Source organism: Centropristis striata, chromosome 13 (genome assembly GCF_030273125.1).
Source record: "Centropristis striata isolate RG_2023a ecotype Rhode Island chromosome 13, C.striata_1.0, whole genome shotgun sequence".
In the NCBI taxonomy this organism is placed as follows: domain Eukaryota; kingdom Metazoa; phylum Chordata; class Actinopteri; order Perciformes; family Serranidae; genus Centropristis; species Centropristis striata.
The window spans coordinates 22,864,436-22,883,272 of NC_081529.1; the positions used below are offsets into that span (position 1 = coordinate 22,864,436).

The window sequence follows — 18,837 nt, forward strand, 5'->3', positions numbered from 1 at the left end:
CTGTCCTATGTGCTCAGTGTGAACCTGCTTCCATCTGTGGAGAGCACAGGGCGACAGTGGCAAATTTGCCAATCTTGGTGTTCTCTGGCAAATGCCAAATGTCCTGCACATTGGGCTGTAAGCACAACCCCCACCTGTGGACGTCGGGGCCCTCATACCACCCTCATGGAGTCTGTTTCTGACAGTTTGAGCAGACACATGCACATTTGTGGCCTGCTGGAGGTCATTTTGCAGGGCTCTGGCAGTGCTCCTCCTGTTCCTCCTTGCACAAAGGTGGAAGTAGCAGTCCTGCTGCTGGGTTGTTGCCCTACAGCCTCCTCCACGTCTCCTGATGTACTGGCCTGTCTCCTGGTAGCGCCTCCATGCTCTGGACACTACACTGACGGACACAGCAAACCTTCTTGCCACAGTTCGCTGCACTACCTGAGCCACTTGTGTGGGTTGTAGACTCCGTCTCATGCTACCACTAGAGTGAAAGCACCGCCAGCATTCAAAAGTGACCAAAACATCAGCCAGAAAGCATAGGAACTGAGAAGTGGTCTGTGGTCACCACCTGCAGAACCACTCCTTTATTGGGGGTGTCTTGCTAATTGCCTATAATTTCCACTTGTTGTCTATTCCATTTGCACAACAGCATGTGAAATTGATTGTCAATCAGTGTTGCTTCTTAAGTCGACAGTTTGATTTCACAGAAGTGTGATTGACTTGGAGTTACATTGTGTTGTTTAAGTTCTCCCTTTTTTTTTTTTTGTAACTTATTTTTTATTCATTTTTTCCTTTCAACAATTACAGTGTCAGGGCACATCATACATACATGGTCATACACTCATTCTTATATCAATGTCCTTATTGTTCAGTGACAATGGTGGCGTCCTCTTCTCATCTTCTGTAATCAGTCCATTTTTCACATTTATCCTCAAATTGTGACTCTTGTAGTCTCATTTTATGAGTGATTTTCTCCATTACAAGAATCTCTTCTACAGTGCACATCCATTGCTCCTCGGTCGGAGGATCTACCTTGTACCACATTCTGGTAATTGATTTTTTACTGGCTGACAGCAGTACTTTAACAAGATACTCGTCCTCTTTTTGTATTATATCATGTGTTAAATTCCCCAAATAGAGTATCTTACATGTTTTTGGTATCTCATATCCTATTATTTTTTGTAACCCCCTCCATATTTTATCCCAATATCCTTCTAACTTTTGGCAGGACCAGAATATATGTGTGTGGTCCGCATCTATGTGGCCGCATGCTCTCCAACATGGCTGCTGAATAGATACCATCCCTTTCCTAATCTTTGGAGTTATAAAAAATCGGGCCACATTCTTCCAGTTGAATTCTCTCCAGATCCTCGAGCTAGTGGACGTGCACTGCAATTTACAAATATTGAACCACTCTTCCTCTGTTATTTGTTCTTTTAATTCCTTTTCCCATTTTTCTTTGATATAAAGGGAGGAAGACTTTCTACATGACATCAAACTTTTATAAAGGACTGAAATTACTCTGCATTTTTTACCTTCATAAGCTTTCCTAAATACCTCAACAACTTCATTATCAGTATCTGTTTTTATCTCTTTCTCATAATAATCTTTTATTTGCAGGTAGCGATATCGTTCATGTTCATCTAATCCAAATCTATCCCTCAACTTCTCAAAACTCTGCAGCTTACCCCGTTCAACCATTGTACATATCGCTGTAATCCCTTTTCTTACCCATTGCTTAAACCCTTTGTCATTTATCCCAGGTATAAACCTATCGTCAAATGCAAACCAACTCAAATTTTTTATCTCTTTTTCCAGTTTGTACCTTTCAACAACGGTATTCCAAATTTCGATTGTAGTTTTGGTTATTAAATCCAATTGGTTACCTATTTTTCCCAGTAGGCCTTTATGTGCTATCAAATTTCTTACTTCAAAATCTCCCTGTTCTACTTCTATACTTTTCCATCTTGAAAAATATTCATTATTACACCAGTATATCAAGGGTCTGATTTGTGCAGCATAGAAATACTCCTCGAGGTTTGGCAAAGCCAGTCCTCCCTTATCTTTAGGGAGCTGCAGAGTTTTGTACCTCGTCCTAGGTTTCTTCCCTCCCCATATAAACCTTGATATCCACCTGTCCCACTCAGTAAACTGCTTTGGTGGAATCGTTACGGGCAGAGACTGAAACAAGTATAAAAGTTTTGGTAAAACATTTATCTTAATTATCTCTATCCTTGAGCTGAAGTCTAAAATAATAGCAGACCATCTCTCCAAGTCTCTCCGAATTTCTTGATTTATTTTGGTGTAATTCGCGTCATATAACTTTAGTCACTTTATCTCTTTGGTTGGGTAGTAATTCATTGACACGATCTGCGTTTTAGTGACATTAATTTTGTAACCTGAATATCTTCCATAATTTTCTATAAGCCCAATGAGTTTAGGGAAGCTTTCGTTGGGTTGTGTTAAAAAAATCAATATATCATCCGCGAATAATCCTATCTTATGTTCCTCCCTTCCTATTTTCACTCCTTTCATTTCTTCCTCCTGCCTAATCATTTGGGCTAATGGTTCAATAAATAATGCGAACAGACTTGGAGAGAGGCTGCACCCCTGTCTTGTCCCCCTTTCCAGATTGAAACTTTTTGTCAAACTACCATTGATTTTAATCTTTGCTGTAGGTTTCTGACATAACGACTTAATACAATTTACAGATTCTTCATCAAAACCAAATTTTTCTAATACCTTATACAGAAACCCCCAATTCACACTGTCAAAAGCCTTTTCCGCATCTATGCTCACCAAAACTGCACTTTCCCCCTTCCTCTGTATGTTTTCTATAATATGTAAACTCCTTCTTATGTTATCTTGTGTTTGTCTCTCTTTAATAAAACCAGTCTGGTCCTCATCAATCAAATCCTGCATAAATATCTCTAATCTCTTAGCTATAATTGAGGTATAAAGTTTATAATCTACATTCAAAAGCGATATGGGCCTGTAGTTGCAGCAGTTTTCTTTGTCTTTACCTTCCTTTGGAATAATAGAAATAATAGCTTCTTTCCATGAGGGAGGAATCTTGCCTGATCTCAGACTATAATTAAATGAGCCCTGAAGTAGTGAGATTAACTCTCCCTTGAATGTTTTATAAAAGAAAGCTCCCAATCCATCAGCTCCTGGTGACTTCCCTGATTTTAACCGATTAATTGCCTCTTGGATCTCTTCTGCTGTAATCTCTGAAGTAAATATTTCATTTTGCTTTGTACCTATTGTTGGCAAATCCAAGTTGTCTAGAATCTCCATCATTTGTTCTTCCCGTACATGAGAAGGTTGTGAGTATAAATTGTAGTAATATTTCTCAAATACCTTTACTATTTCTTCTGGTTCATACAGAGTTTTATTGGTCGCAGGGTCCCTTATTTTATAAATATTAGTTATTGTTTGTTGTTTCCTTAAGCGTCGAGCCAACACTTTAGTAGCTTTAGATCCTCCCTCATAGTAAGTCTGTTTTATAAACCTTGCTTTCCTTTCTACCTCTTCCAACAATATATCATCTATTTTTTCCCTAACTTCTTTAATCTGATTGAGTATGTCTGAATCTTTTAATTGCTTGTGTTGCTGTTCCAGTTCTTTTAATTTCTCAGTTTGTTTCTGATATGTTTCTAGTCTGACTCTCTTTAAAAATGCTGTGTGAGAAATCAGCCTCCCTCTAATCACTGCCTTAAGGGCATCCCATAAGATTGTTGGGTCAACTTCCCCGTTATCATTTTCCCCCCGGTATCTAGTTATTTCCCCTTTTATTTCTCTAACCAGTCTCTTACTATTCAATATACCTTCATTGAGTCTCCATACTGTATTTTTCCTCCTATTGTTCAAATGAATTTCTAAGTAAATTGCGCTATGGTCTGACACATCAGCCACTCCTATCTTGCACTCCCTCACTTTGTGTATGTCTCCTTTACTCATTAAAAAATAGTCAATTCTGGAGTACATGGCATGTGCAGCTGAATAGTGGGTATAATCCCGGTCAAGTGGGTGAAGTTCTCGCCATACATCCTGTACATCCATTTCTGACATCATTGTATTCATATACCTATTCATTTGTTTTTTGTTTCTCTTCGTACTTGTAGTGTCTAACCCGTAATTCAGTACCACATTAAAATCCCCACCACACACTAATGTCCCTTACGGTGCGTTCAGACCGGACGCGTAGCGAATATTTCGCGCGACAAGATTACATACAAAGTCAATGCAAACACGCGAATAGACGCGAATTTTTGCCGGCGGCGCGAATCGCGGGTTTCGCGCGACACGAATGCCGCGATTGACGCGAATTTCGCGGCGCGAATGAAACAACGCGAATTCGCGTGAGTTCAATAAATTCAACTTTGGCGAAATATTCGCGTGACGCTGTGTCGGGACAGCCTATCAGCGTTGAGATTCTGGACGACAGTGTCCGAGATACATACATGAGAGAGAGGAGAAAAGAGGAAGGAAGGAGGAGTGGGTCGGCAGGAGGGAAAAAGGTGGAAGTACTCTGCGGTCCTCTCTCCGTGCTGAGTGCGCCTCCGGATGATGTCACTCACCCAGACACGACGGCAGAGCAGGTACAGGGACGCTATGCTTGTAATGTCAGCCATGGTTGGATGACCGAATGAAATGGAGGCAATTATTTGGCGCTAAATAGTCTCTTGGGCGAAAATTCGCGTCGCGTTACTCGCGCGAGTGACGCGAATTAAATTCAATTCTCGCGCGTATCAATTCGCGCGAGTAACGCGACGCGAATATTCGCTACGCGTCCGGTCTGAACACACGGTTAGGTTTCCATATTCATAAGATCAAAAACTTTTCTATAAAATGCTTTCCCGCTTTCAGGAGGAGCATACACATTGAACATTGTCACCAATTGGTTTTCTAATTTCCCTTTTATCATAATATATCTTCCCTTCTTGTCACTCATTTCTTTGGTCAATTCGAAGTTTACTGTATTAGAAATCAGTATCATCACGCCCCTCTTGTGAGTATGCCCAAAGGAACTGGAAAATGAGTTCTTGTAGCCCAACTTTTTAAACTTTACATGTTCCTCTTGTGATAGGTGGGTTTCTTGAAGGAAGATAACCTGCATTTTCTCTCTTCTAAACTTAGCTAAAACTTTATTTCTTTTTTTGATATTGTTTAAGCCATTGATATTCAGAGACACCACCGTTATATCACTACCAGTATGCTGCATTGATCATATCCCTTAAAATAGTGCCTAGTCCCTCCACTGTAATGTTATCAACCAACGTTTTCTCATGAACAAGATATGAACGAAGACAAAAACTGAACTCCCCAGCAGAAAAGGGCCTCATTCCCCATAGGCCCTGTCTCCCTGTTGGCGGGAGTGGGGGATAACTTTTCCTGAACAAAAGGCCCCCCCTAGTCCGACTAGATAAGTCCAACAGTTACTAACCTACTAGCTCTTCCAGTCGATTCACATGTAAACATAAACATTAGAGAAGTCTTATTTGTGGGAGAGAGAGGGTAGTCTTAAAATTACACATTTTGAGTCCTCCTTAAAAAAGAAAAAGAAAAAGAGGGTGGGGTATTTATTATCAGGACAGTTTTGGTGGTTCTATGAACTTACCCAACCAACAGATAGTCTTTGACCTTAACACAAAAAAACAGGAGGCATTAGACTCATTGTTTTCGTAGTTTGGGGGGGAATTATTGTCTAATCGACTCAGGAGCTCTACTCTATGCTGCCATCTTGCTCCGTGTCGCCCCGGAAGTCCCCTTTATTTTTTTGAGCAGTGTGTTTATATCTGCTGCAATCAGATCATTTTATAGTTAGTGTAGGGGTCACAGGTATCCCACAAGTTTCATTTGGATTTATGGACTGAATGCATTGAGAATTGTCAGTAATTTCTTGATTTCATGCTTCCAAAAGGAAGGTGTTTCTTTGTTCCCCTTGAAACAAAGACAAACGACCATCACCATGGCCACGGCCATCTGCATATACCTAAGGCGCCTCATTGGCTGGTTCTACCAGGAAGTACAAATCCCAGGTAGAGATACAAAAGTCTTCTGCAGCCATCCCCTCACTCTCTTCATCTCATCTCCCTCAGAGGAACAGCATGGCTGCTGTCCTGGTCTGATCTTCCAAGGGGATAGATCAGACAATTTCACTCCCTCTCCAGCTTGGGGAAGGCCCGCAAGGCCCCAAACTAAGCTTGGGCCCACCACTACGCTTCTAAGTTTCCTGCCTGTGATCTATACTGGATATAATCACAGAGACCTTAACCAAGCTTTTGGAGCCAACAACAACGGATGACTCTGAGCACACCGAAACCCAACTAGGAGCTGATTCTTCTTCAAAAGGATTTCTGCTTCCCCCCTTTTTCCACTCGGGACTCTGTGGTACAGTACTGGGCAGTTAGAGCAAGCAAGAAAAAGTTTGTTAAACTTTAATCAATGGTGTTAATCTGTTGTGTGTTTGTTAAGTATTTTTGTTATATTTTGTGTAACCACATCATTTGTAGTTATATGATTAAACTTGCTCTACAGACTTTAAGTTGTACATGTAAATTCACTCTAACTCGTTTGATTTGCTCACACACTAATTCACATAAAATATACTTTATTTTGGCTTCCTACAAACACATAAGCTGTATCCCAATGTCAAGGAAGGATCCTCAAACGGCTGAATTTGAAGGATACTATGTCATCGACATCCGCTGAAAGTCTGTCCCAATGTCCAGGATCCTCACAGTCACAGAGTCCTTCTTTTGCCCAAATTCCAAGGATGCATGTGTGTATCCTCCATGCGCTCCGACTACCCAAAATGCATTGCACACAGCGGTCTACCGGGAGATTTCAAAAGGGCGAGCGTAGAAACAGCGACGCCGGTGGCGCAATATGCATTTAAATATATAAGTATTTTCAGTTTACACTGAATGCTATCACATAACTTATAAAACGTGTGTTCAAAGTCAAGCAAAAACATATACATAAACAAATGCCAGAATATTTAGCTAAAAAAACATAATTTTGATACATTGCCGGTCAAGTTAATGAATGCCGTCTCAGTCGCTAAAGTTATTGTTAATCAATTTATATGCGTCAGATGATGATGTACTATATGCAAAGTATATATAGCTATGCCATTCAGAAAATTATACATTTGTTTATTGTATTAACAGGAACCGACAGTCCGCTATAATCATTTATTGTTATTTATAAATAAATAAACTATTAAACTGCAGCTCTGAATTTAAACAGTACGTACAATGACGCACACCTGCACACTCGGAAGGCTGGTCCATTTGTGCGGTATTACAGTGAAAAGGACTCTGGCCTCGTCTCTGGAGGACCCGACTCTGAAGGAAGGATCCCACCGAGGAAGGATCCTTGACTTTGCGATACAGCCATAGACTTTCAAGGCCGCATGGTCTATTGTTCTCCCAAGAACAAAGGGCTCCCATTTTGTTATCCACATTTCTCCCTCCCACACTTCCACTGTAAATAGTCTTTTAGTTTAGTTATTGTGTGTTTTGTTTGCTTTGCTTTGTTTTAGAATAAACATCTTTTTGGATTAATACGCTGCCCCTTTTAATGTTGCACATGAATGAGTGATTCCATAAAACCTCTGCTATGAGAAGAACTTCTAATGCCTTCAACCAATACTAAATATTAATATGGTAATTTGATTATAATTATTCAGTAAATTATTAATCAATGTTCCAAATTGATAATTTGTTAACTTTATGAGACTGATTTACTATGATTTGCCATCTTTCCTCTTTCTAAGTAAAGAGGTGGTGCCCCGACAGTAACTTTAATTTATTTAAAGAATGAATATTTATTTAGTCAATTTCTGATAGCAAAATTGTTCTAAATAAGCAGACACCCCGTACATCTCTGGGTGCTCCCGGCTGGAGGCAATTTGTATCTGCAACCAGATACCCCCACATTAGAGACAGAATGTTATTGATTTTTATTGGTATTTATATTTTCTAGAGATTATTTTAAGATGTTTTTATATCTCAGTAAATAATTATTTGAAGGATATTATTTAAAAAAAAACATTCTTTTTATATATCATTTTAAAGACATGAGTATTTTATATAAATTTATAAAAAGGAAAGACTAATTTTATATTGTCACATTTCATAGTCATTGTTTTATTTATATCCTTATTCATAGACACTATGAAATGACTAGAAATGATTGTATAGACATTTCAAAGATGTTATTTTATAGAAAAGTAATTCTGTAGACATGATTATTTGATACATTGTGGTTGAAGTGAGACAAAGAGACAGTTTGTATAATATCTTTTGAACAGGAAATGGATTTAAATACAAACATCAGAATATCTTGAGTCCATTAGAAGCTTTTGTTTCAAACAGAATCTGTTCAGGCAAATATTCATAATAAAAAGCCAACCAAAAATATGTTTAATATATCTTTATGTGTCAAACTGTTCTTCAGACGCCTCAAGCTTCAGTGGATTCTTAGTTTTTATTTACAAGTTTATTTTTTTTGTTCAGAAGATCAGCTGAGAATCCCTCCGTTTCATTGGTCTGTGGAGCTGTCCTTCACAGCCGTCCCGTCGTTCTATTGGTCAGAAACAAATGTTCAGCAGGACGACAAAGTTCAGACGGCGTCAAATCACAACGTCTGGAAGTTCTGGATGTTTCCACTGTTAGCCTAGCTTTGCATTAGGACTGGCAGCAGGGGGAAACTGTTAGCCTAGCTTAGCATTAAGACTGGCAGCAGGGGGAAACTGTTAGCCCAATAAAACTAAAACAGCAAGAATTTAAGTGTTATTCATGTTAATGGGTTGCTCGTGCTAAGCTAGGCTAACAGCTGCTGAACCACTTTATTAATGTCATACTGTCCCTTTTACTTGCCTGGCAGCCGCTCTGCAAGATACAGACTTTTATTTTGGCGGTGAGCTAAACAGTCCAGTTGATGACATCATCAACGCGCCAGTCTGTAAAGCGTCAGCCAGAACAGCAGCGATGACATCATCAGCACTTCGACGAGGATCAAGTGACGTCACTTAAAAAAGAAAGCACCACGTGAAATCACAGTCATGAGTGAGGTCATCAGTGAGGTCATCAGGCGTGGATGCTGAAGGACAGCAGCTTGTCGGCGTGCAGGCTGCTGAGTGTACGCAGGTCGGGCAGCTTCAGCAGCAGCTTTGTGAAGCGTGGCGAGTCAAGGTTCAGCTGGTCGCTGGCGGTGATGCCGTGCGACCTGCTGGTCAGCGAGCGCAGCGCCCGGATCAGGTTCTCCTGCAGCCGTTCCACCGATGCCACGTCCTCGATCCCAGACCGGTCTGCAGGAGGAGACACAACATTAGGTTTGTTTTAAAGAGAAAAACATTCTTTTCACATTTTACTCACTGAGGCTTCGTTTACACTGCAAATTATTAAATATTTATAAGATATACATTCAAATCTCTAAATATATATAAAACATTACATTAAATATAAATATATATAAAATATGTAGCTCCGTGAGAACAACTGAAAAATGTGAAGAATAACAGTGATGACGTCAAAAGAAAAAGTTGAATCTGCCTGATAAATAATTTATAATTTTTTTTATAAATGTGTCAAATATTAATTAATTATATATATATATAATGATGTGATGGACCTATTGTATGGTGGTGAAAATTGCGATCTGATATGGGTTTCAGGAATGGGCGTGGCAAATTGTCTCTGTAACACCCCCTACATTATTACCTAAGCTCCAAGATTGCCGAAAATTTAGTCAGGAAGTCGGCCATTTTGATTTGTTTGGCCATTTGCCAACATTTCCATGTGTCATACTTTTACGAACTCTTCCGCTTCAAATCTGGTCAGTCCACTCATAAGACATGTACAAAGATAAGTTGCGAACCTTTTAACTTTTTATCAAAGGGCGCGGCCGTGGCGAGGCCTCACATTTCACTCTTTTGCCATAAAAGAGGAAGTAATTTTAAACCTGAGTGAACATTGTCTAACCTTGTCCAAACCTCTCACGTATAATCACAGACCCGGCCTGAAGACATCTTTGTGACAATAATGAGTTATAGTCACAGCGCCCCCTACCTGCTTCAAGAAGTTATTGTCACTTTGTCAGAACAGCCTTAAGGAGTGTATGATGCTTCATTGTGAGAATGATAACTTTTGACTGGGGGGCGTGGTGTTGGCAGCACAGCGAAATTCATTGTAACGCCATGACATAAGAATCTGCTGTTACTCCACTGCACATGTTCAGATCTTTTCCAAACTTCTCAGGTTTGATAAAAAAAATCACGGCTTGAAGAAATCTGCAGGACTGTTTTGAATCATAGTCATAGCGCCTCCTGCTGGCAACAGGAAGTGACACGTTTTATACTGTGATGTCCTGCTCCATACCGGTTGAACAGATCCACCTCAAATCAGGTCAGCAGAGACTTAACCCCTCTATGATGCTTGATCGTGAAGCTTTTGTCTTTTTATTGCATGCTGTTGCCGTGGAGACCATCCATGCTGTGAAACAGGAAGTTGTTGTATCTTCACCATACATTGTCCAATCTGTCCCAAATTTGTTATGATTCACAAGGGGTCCATTCCTGAACACATCCCTATCCCAACATGTGGTCAAAGTCATAGCGCCCTCTACTGACAACAAGAAATCAGCCTCATACTACAGATATTTTCAATGTCTGACACCACTGCAGTGCCTGCCGGCGACCGGCCAGCTCCCCGACGCACCCTAGTTATATTTGTCATTATTAATCAGGACAAGAGGAAGCAACCAGAAATAGTCGTGAAGCGTCTGTTTTGCCCCGCCCCTCAGAGCCCCTCCCCCTCGTGACCCCTTCCCCTTGTAGCCCCGCCCCTCACGGTCCCCTCACAGCCCCGCCCCTCACCTGCAGACAGCAGCACCACAGCGGTGAACAGCCCCAGCTCCTGGCCGCTGAGCTCCAGAGTTGCCAGTCTGTGGCTGAAGGTGAACATGGCTCCCAGCAGCCCGTCCTGGCCCGTGTCCCCCAGCTCCTCCAGGCTGTAGGTGGCGCCGGACACAAAGGTCACCGTCTGCTCCTCCACGTTAAAGAGCGACGCGAAGCGCACCATCAGCACCTGCAGGCGGGAGGAGGAGGGCAATCAGCTGCAGCTCCTCTAACGGCCACTAGGGGTCAACCATCAAGCTGCACCCAGAACTTCTGTTCAGAAGGTTAGCTTAGCATAAACCTGCCTCTCCTTCATAAATAAAGAATGTTTGTTACGCTATCACTGGATCCATTCAAAAAGTACTGAACACACACTGAAATCTTTTAACCAAGTTTTATTTTTAAAAAAGAAAACTTTTTAAATACACTACCATTTTCAACAAAGTAATGTGGCAGAAACAATAAAATAATACCATAAATAAATAAAAATAAATGTGAAAATTGTGTAAGATGGCAACTTGTGGCCAGAAGAGGTAACTGCACTTTGGGCATGTCGACAAATATACTTTTCTTCACATTCAGTGCGTTCAAGTTCTCCTGTTTATCCAGGAAGTAAGCAGCATCACCATTAGTTTTAAGATAATCAGTTGTGGTAATTGATCACGGTTTTATCAATAATAATAATAATAATATTTTTACTGCGGTTTATTGTCATATCTGTAATTGTTACATCCCTAGTCTGGAGCCGGTGGGAGCGGCGAGTCCAGAGTAAACTTCTAAAGGTCACGTTTCATCAGAGCAGGAACCCCTCCACTGTTTGACCACATGTTAATGCTAAGCTAGACTAACCGAGACATTCACCTCGAAGGTTCCGGCCTTCAGCAGGGTCACCTGGTCATTCTGGGTCAGAGAACTGAATCCTGGGATCTGTTTGGCGAACTCCACCACCTCCCTGACGGCGGGGCTGAAGGAGAGCGAGAAGTCCTCCCAGACCTGTTGGGGGGTCCGATACGGGTCGGCCTGAGGTTGCATGTTCATGGGACAGGCCTGAGGGGAGAGGTCAGACAGCGTGTTGTTGGTCTGGTCAGTGATGGAGGAGGACAGTGTGATGAATGTGAAGTTGTGTGGAAACTGTTGGCCTAGGTTACCTCAAAGACTAGAGGTGGGGGAAACTGTTAGCTTAGCTTAGCATTAAGACTGGAAGTTTGGGGAAACTGTAAGCCTAGTTTAGCATTAAGACTGGCAGCAGGGGGAAAGTTATAGCCTAAGCTTAGCACAACGACTGGCAGCAGAGGAAACTCTTAGCCTAGCTTAACACAAAGACTGGCAGCAGGGGTAAACTGTTAGCCTAGCTTATCATCAAGACTGGCAGCAGAGGCAAGGTGTTAGCCTCTGTCTGTTTACATGTTTTTGATAACAGTAATGTGAAAGGTAGCATTGTTAGCACAGCTAGCATTGTTAGCATTGAAGCCAATTATTGACTTCATCACTCAAACAAAATCCCTGAATTTTCAACCTAATATAAGCTGATTGGATCTTACCAGGACGACCCCCGGCCGCCTCATTGGACAGTTCTGGGTCACGTGATCGTCCAGCCCGTCTGAGTCAATCACGTTACCGTGATGCAGGCTCCGCCTCCCGTTGCCCTGGTGATGGTGGTGCATGAGGTTGCCCTGGTTGTTGTTATGGTGATAGATGGTGTTGAGGCCATTGGCGTGGTAACTGTTGGAGCAGCGGTTGGGCTCTGCCTCCCCATCGCGGTGGACATGGTTGTTCTGCATAGTGGGGCTCGCCAGCTTGTCATGAGCATACAGGAAGGTCTCACGGTGAGCACGGGCGATGGCGCTGATGGTGGAGATCATGCCGGGGCTGGGAGGGGGGGAAGAGGAGCAGGAAGAGGAGGCAGGAGCCAAGGGGGGGGACGGAGCGAGAGGCAGCGCCGAGGGTTGGGGCTGCAGGGCGATGGTGACCCCCGGGCACGGAGAGGAGGAGGAGGAGGAGGAGGAGGAGCAGGAGGAGAGGCGGGCGAGCTGGAAGTCGTTCTGCAGCTGGTCGTTCACCATGTTGTTCATGGCGCTCTGCATCTCAGCCAACATCCTCTGTTTCTCACGCTTTGGGATCCGACCGAAACGAACCGCTGTGAGGAAGCACAGGAGGAGCAGGAAATGTTACAGATCAGAACTGAAGATGTTTTACTCTTTTTTTGTAGCTAGATGTTCCTCAGGCATAGAGACAGACAGGTGTGTGTGCAGACAGACAGACAGGTGGGGCTCACCGTCCCGGCTCATGCCCACAGACAGACACTTCTTGAGGCGACAGTGCTGGCAGCGGTTCCTGTTGGTCCTCAGGATGCTGCAACTCTGATTCCTCACACACACCTTATACTGGAGGTCCTGCTGGATGCTGCGGCGGAAGAAGCCCTGCAAACAGACAGAGAGAGAGACAGACAGGGAAAGACAGGAGAGAGACAGACAGGTGAGAGACAGACAGGAGAGAGACAGACATGGAGAGACAGACAGGAGAGAGATAGACAGATGAGAGACATACAGGAGAGAGACAGACAGGTGAGAGACAGACAGACATACAGGAGAGAGACAGACAGGAGAGAGACAGACAGACAGACAGACAGACAGGTGAGAGACAGACAGTGCTATAATAATTATAATGACAGTTTAATGTTGTTCTGTGTTAAACATAATAAACAAATGCACCTCGAAGGACTTTCGGGCTTGGCTGGCCGAGGGGTCTCTGGAAGCAGCAGACAGGTACCATTCGGCCAGAAAGGCTGCTGCTGTGGCTGTCACTGAAGCAAAAACTCTGATATGGAAGGAATTCGGGGAGGCTATGGAGAAGGACTTTCGGTCGGCCTCAGACAATTTCTGGAAAACCGTTGTGCGACTCAGGAAGGGAAGTAGGGCTTGACTCAAGACCTGCTGACCCAACCTGGGGACGATGGAAACAGCGCTTTTAGAAACTCCTTAATCCAGCCAACACTTCCTCTGTGGGGGAGGCAGAGTCTGAAGACTCAGGGGAAGCAAGGCGCCAGGGTTGGATGACATTTGCCCTGAGATGCTGAAGGCTCTGGACACTGTTGGGCTCTCATGGTTGACACGATTCCTCAGTGTCGCGTGGAGGTCTGGGACAGTGCCAGTGGAGTGGCAGACCAAGGTGGTGGTTCCCATTTTCGAAAAGGGGACAGGAGGGTGTGTTCCAATTACTGTGGAATCACACTACTACGCCTCCCCGGGAAAGGTCATGGGAGTTTGCTCATCCAGTCTACATGTGTTTTGTGGACTTGGAGAAGGCTTATGACTGTGTCCCTCGGGGGGTTTTGTGGTGGGTACTGCGGGAATATGGGGTACCAGGCTCATTGCTACGAGCTATCCGGTCCCTATATAACCAAAGTGAGAGCTGTGTCCGCATACTCGGCACAACGTCAAACACGTTCCCAGTGGATGTTGGCCTCTGCCAGGGCTGCCCCTTGTCTCAGATACTGTTCATGGTATTCATGGACAGGATCTCAAGGCGGGGGAGAAAGGGATCCGGTTAGGTGACCTTAGAATTGCATCTCTGCTTTTTGCAGATGATGTGGTTCTTTTGGCTTCATCAGACCGGGACCTCCATCACTCATTGGGGCAGTTTTGCAGCCGAGTGCGAAGAGGTTGAGATGAGAGTCAGCACTCCAAGTCTGTGGCCATGGTTCTCTGCTGGAAAAGGCTGGACTGCCCCCTCTGGGTGGGGAGAGAGGTACTGCCTCAAGTGAAGGAGTTCAAATATCTCGGGGTCTTGTTCATGACTGATGGTAGAACGGAGCCTAAGATGGACAGGAGGTTTGGTGTGGCATCAGCAGTGATGCAGGCGTTGTACCAGACAGTTGTGGTGAAGAAGGAGCTGAGCCAGAAGGCAAAGTTCCCGATTTAACGGTCCACCTATGTTCCAACCCTCCCCTATGGTCATGAGCTTTGGGTAGTGATACAAGTAGCTGAAATGAGTTTCAGCTGAGGTGGTTTGGGCATCTGCTAAGGATCCTCCCAGGCGCCTCCCTTTATAGATGTTCCAGGGTCCAACTGGTAGTAGGGCCTCGGGAAGATCCAGAACATGGTGGAGGGATTATATCGCTCGCCTGGACTGGGAACACCTCGGGGTCCAGGAAGAGTTGGACATTGTGGCTGGGAGAGGGACGTCTGGAATGCCCTGCTTACCCTGCTGCCCCCGCGACCCGGCCCCGGATAAGCAGAGGAAAATGGATGGATATTGTGGAAAGTGTGTGTGTGTGTGTTACCTTGCAGCCTTCACAGGCGTGGACTCCGTAGTGGAAACCTGAAGCGACGTCTCCACAAACTTTACACAGCAGCACCATGCCGTTCAGCTCTACACACATATACACACACACATTAAATTATTAGCAAAATAAACATTAAATATGAAATGAATATTATACATTAAATTACTATCATATATATTTATTTAATTATTCATGAAATAAATACATAAAAAAAAAAAAATCATAGATAGATTTATTTAATTGACCGCAAAAGCTCCGCCCCCTTAGTTACTGTTGCTATGGTCGTCAGCAGCCGTGGAAGACCGCAAGGTCGGCTGCAGAGATTAAAACAGGTTCACAATGACTGTTGGGACGTTATGTTCAACATTGATACAGCACAGGGCTGGACATTAACTGCTTCTGTTGATAGTTCCTCTATCATTGGTATGCAACTATAGTAACAGACAGCTCATTTGTAGGCTACACTCCAGAAAACATGTAAAATAAGATGTAAATCATCCACAGCACAGACTGATGTAGCATGTGCTTGAGGCTACATCTGTGTTTTACTGGACTGTGTCTTATTGTGAAGGACTGAATAAATATGAACCGAACCGGGTGTGTTGATAACGATGGTTGATGACGGTGATATTTATTATTACCCAAAAACAATCAGCAGCTCATTGTTTTACAGCGAGGAGGTGAATGAGATCCATGGAAACGATAGCGCTAGGCTAATTCACAGCACTAGCCTCCTTTAGCCGACTCTGGTGAACCCGAGGCATATACCGTTTGAATATAAGAAGTTAGATTCTAGTTTCACACCACTTAATGATAATTTATATCAGTAGTTAATGTTAATGTTGATAGAATGTTAGCAACATTGCTAGCTAGCTTAGTGTGCTAATTTTCAGACGGTGTCATTAACATCAGTTTTTTGGACTAGTTCTGCACTAGTAGTGGTTAGAATACTAGTTGACAGGAACCATAGCTGTAAAATCCGGTTTGGGTTATCTCAGCTAAAAGCTAGCATTGTTAGTAAGCTCATGTTAGCTAGCAGCTTAGCTTGAAGCAGAAATGTGGGTCTGTTGATCTCTGAGATATTAAGTTCGAGTCTCCCTCACTGTTTGTTTTGTTTTATGAGTTCTGGAACTCCTCTCTGAACTCTGAGGTAGCTGCTGTCAGACCGTTTCACCTTGTTCCTCAGAGCTCAAAGCTTGACGGACCTTCTTCTCTTAGTAACGGTTGCTAAGGTATGATTGGACGAGGAGCATGAGGGGAAGGAACTTATTGAACGGTGAATTCCCAATGAATGAACTGATATAATAAAGATGTTCTCACTGTTCAGACTGGCCACAGACTTGCTGGGCGACGCCCTCAGAGAGCCACCATCGTCCTGGCGCCGTGGCGAGGAGCCATCCTCTGCTGACGAGCCTGAAGAGGAGGAGGAGGAGGAGGAGGAGGAGGAGGAGGTGAAGCAGGGTTGGGAGTTGGAGTTCTCGCTGAACATGGAGAGCGGGCTGGTCCGGGTCGGAGAGCCACTGCAGGAGGCCACGTAGGAGATCACACCTCCTGCAGAGACACAGAAAAACATGAAAACATTCATTCATTAACCTGACATTAGTGAGAGGCAGGTTCACCTGGACAGGACACATATAATCAGACAATCATGCTCTCATTCAATCCTACGGGCAATTTAGAGTCACCAAATAAACCTAAGTGCATGTTTTTGGACTGTGAGAGGAAGCTGGAAGACCCAGAGAGAACCCACGCTGACATGGGGAGAACATGCAAACTCCGATCAGAAGAGCCTCAAACTCCACATAGAAGAACCTCAAACTCCACATAGAAGAGCCACTGGCCAGAATTGAACGGACGACCTTCTAACCACGACACCACCACGTAGCCCACAAGAAAGTCTCTGAGAGAGAACCAGAAAACAATATTTTCTGTCATTTTTGCATAAAAAAATACTATATAATTAATTATGATAAAAAGGTTGCCTGTTATTTCCCTATTGTAAACATGTATTATGATCTAGTGTTAGTAGTTTTGGGTAAGTACATTTATTATTTTGAGGTTTTTTTTCTTTCTTTTATTTTGCTTCCTACAGCATCAATACACTGATTTTATATTTACTGGATTTGATTTCAGATTCTGATTCAAACAGAGTTTCTCTTCCTGCTCCCCCTCCTCCTCCTTCTCTCCTCCTCCTCCTCTCTCTCCTCCTCCTCATGTGGTTCTGGAGGCTCGTGTGTTTGTCAGTAGTCACGTGTCTCTGAGCCACATGTGTCCTCCACACACACGCTGCTCTCACGTTCTCTCCATTCATGTCACTCTGAGGACTGGTGGACTTGTGAGGATGCTGGGAGACATCAGGTGGATGTCTGAAGTCTTCCTCTGTAATAAACATTTCATAACAACATGTATCTGGTTGTCGTGGCAGCGCTGCACGGCTGATTTATTAAACATCATCAGAAGGTTTAAATGCCTTTATGAACTAAAGAACTTGAAAATAACAATATTAACTTATTTCATTTTAGCCAAATAACTGATGAAACTATAAGTAAAAGACAAATATAGATTATAATGACAGGAGGAAGCATGAAAAATGTTAAATGTATTTAAAAAATAAATATTACAAATAATATAGCATTTTTAATATTATTAAAAAATACAAATAAAATCTAGATTAAAGACAAAGACACGCAGAAGAAGAGGAGGAGGAGGAGGATTATGTAATGAGCTCAGTGAGACCAGCAGCCAATCAGAGCAGGCGGAGCTGAGTGAAAACAAAGCGCACATGGCCGCTTCACCCCTCCATGTGCACAAACACATACACACTGACACAAAGCGACCCACCGACTGACCCACTTCCTCGGAGCAGACCGCGATCACGGTGCCGGTCCCCGTGATGAGGCGTCAGACATGTGCGCGTCTGACGCTCGTCAAGCCGCTCCAGCCTCCTGCAGTTTGTTTCGTTGCTCAGCTGTAAATAAAATTGTCTTTTCATACTAGTATTTCATCATACACTTCCTGGACGCTCGCGTTAACAAGTCGGTCCAGACCCAAAAACCTGACGCGGCAGAAGAGTCTTAGCCGCGCGGCTCACCGCTCACCGCTGCAGCGAACTCCGTCAAACAATTCTACAAAACACGATATATAACACACAAAGACACAGACACACACATAGAGAGACACACACAGACACACGCCGGCTCTGATTTTGAATGAGCGTTGTTTACCTTTGTTGTTATTATTGTTGTTGTTTGTGTTCGTGGCCGTGGTTGTCATCCTGAGCTCCTTCTCAGAGCACCACAGAAGAAAAACCAGCTGCTGCTCGTGTGTTTCAAACAGGTAGCGCGCGCAGCGAGCAGCTGCCGGGCGGTGACGTCACCGTCCCGCACGCGGCATAAAACGGGACCACGTGACCGGGGAGAGAGCCTCGTGTCCCAGTGACACACTTCCCGCCCTCCTCCTGCAGCGGCTGCCTGTTGAAGCCTATGGTTGAAGCACGTGACGCGGCCCACAGAGGAGCATCATGGGAAATGTAGTTCTTAAAGCGGGAAGTGAGTTAGCATGTTAGCATCCTGGGGTCAGTCACCACAGGAAAAAAAATGTGTCATTAAGTATTATAAATGAGTCTTAAAACAAAGAAAACGTAGTGAAGTATTCTCTAATG

At 43.5% G+C, this 18,837-nt stretch overlaps 1 protein-coding gene across 3 annotated transcripts; it reads right to left on the bottom strand.

Annotated features, from left to right (window-relative positions):
- Window positions 1–8,400: 8,400 nt before the first annotated feature.
- nr1d1 (nuclear receptor subfamily 1, group d, member 1) lies at window positions 8,401–18,515 on the bottom strand. 3 transcript variants are annotated; one of them, XM_059347341.1, is made up of 8 exons: window positions 18,401–18,515; window positions 16,497–16,727; window positions 15,174–15,262; window positions 13,167–13,311; window positions 12,433–13,028; window positions 11,741–11,938; window positions 10,871–11,081; window positions 8,401–9,304 (listed from the first exon to the last, which is right to left on the bottom strand). In XM_059347341.1, exons 1-8 carry the CDS (start codon window positions 18,447–18,449, stop codon window positions 9,084–9,086), a joined length of 1,740 nt encoding a protein of 579 aa, XP_059203324.1. In that variant the 5' UTR covers window positions 18,450–18,515; the 3' UTR covers window positions 8,401–9,083. The 3 variants fall into 3 exon arrangements, with proteins under 3 accessions (XP_059203324.1, XP_059203323.1, XP_059203322.1); XM_059347340.1 differs by lacking the exon at window positions 18,401–18,515 and adding an exon at window positions 18,018–18,183 and having other exon boundaries at window positions 11,753–11,938; XM_059347339.1 differs by lacking the exon at window positions 18,401–18,515 and adding an exon at window positions 18,018–18,183.
- Between the last annotated feature and the right edge of the window lie 322 nt (window positions 18,516–18,837).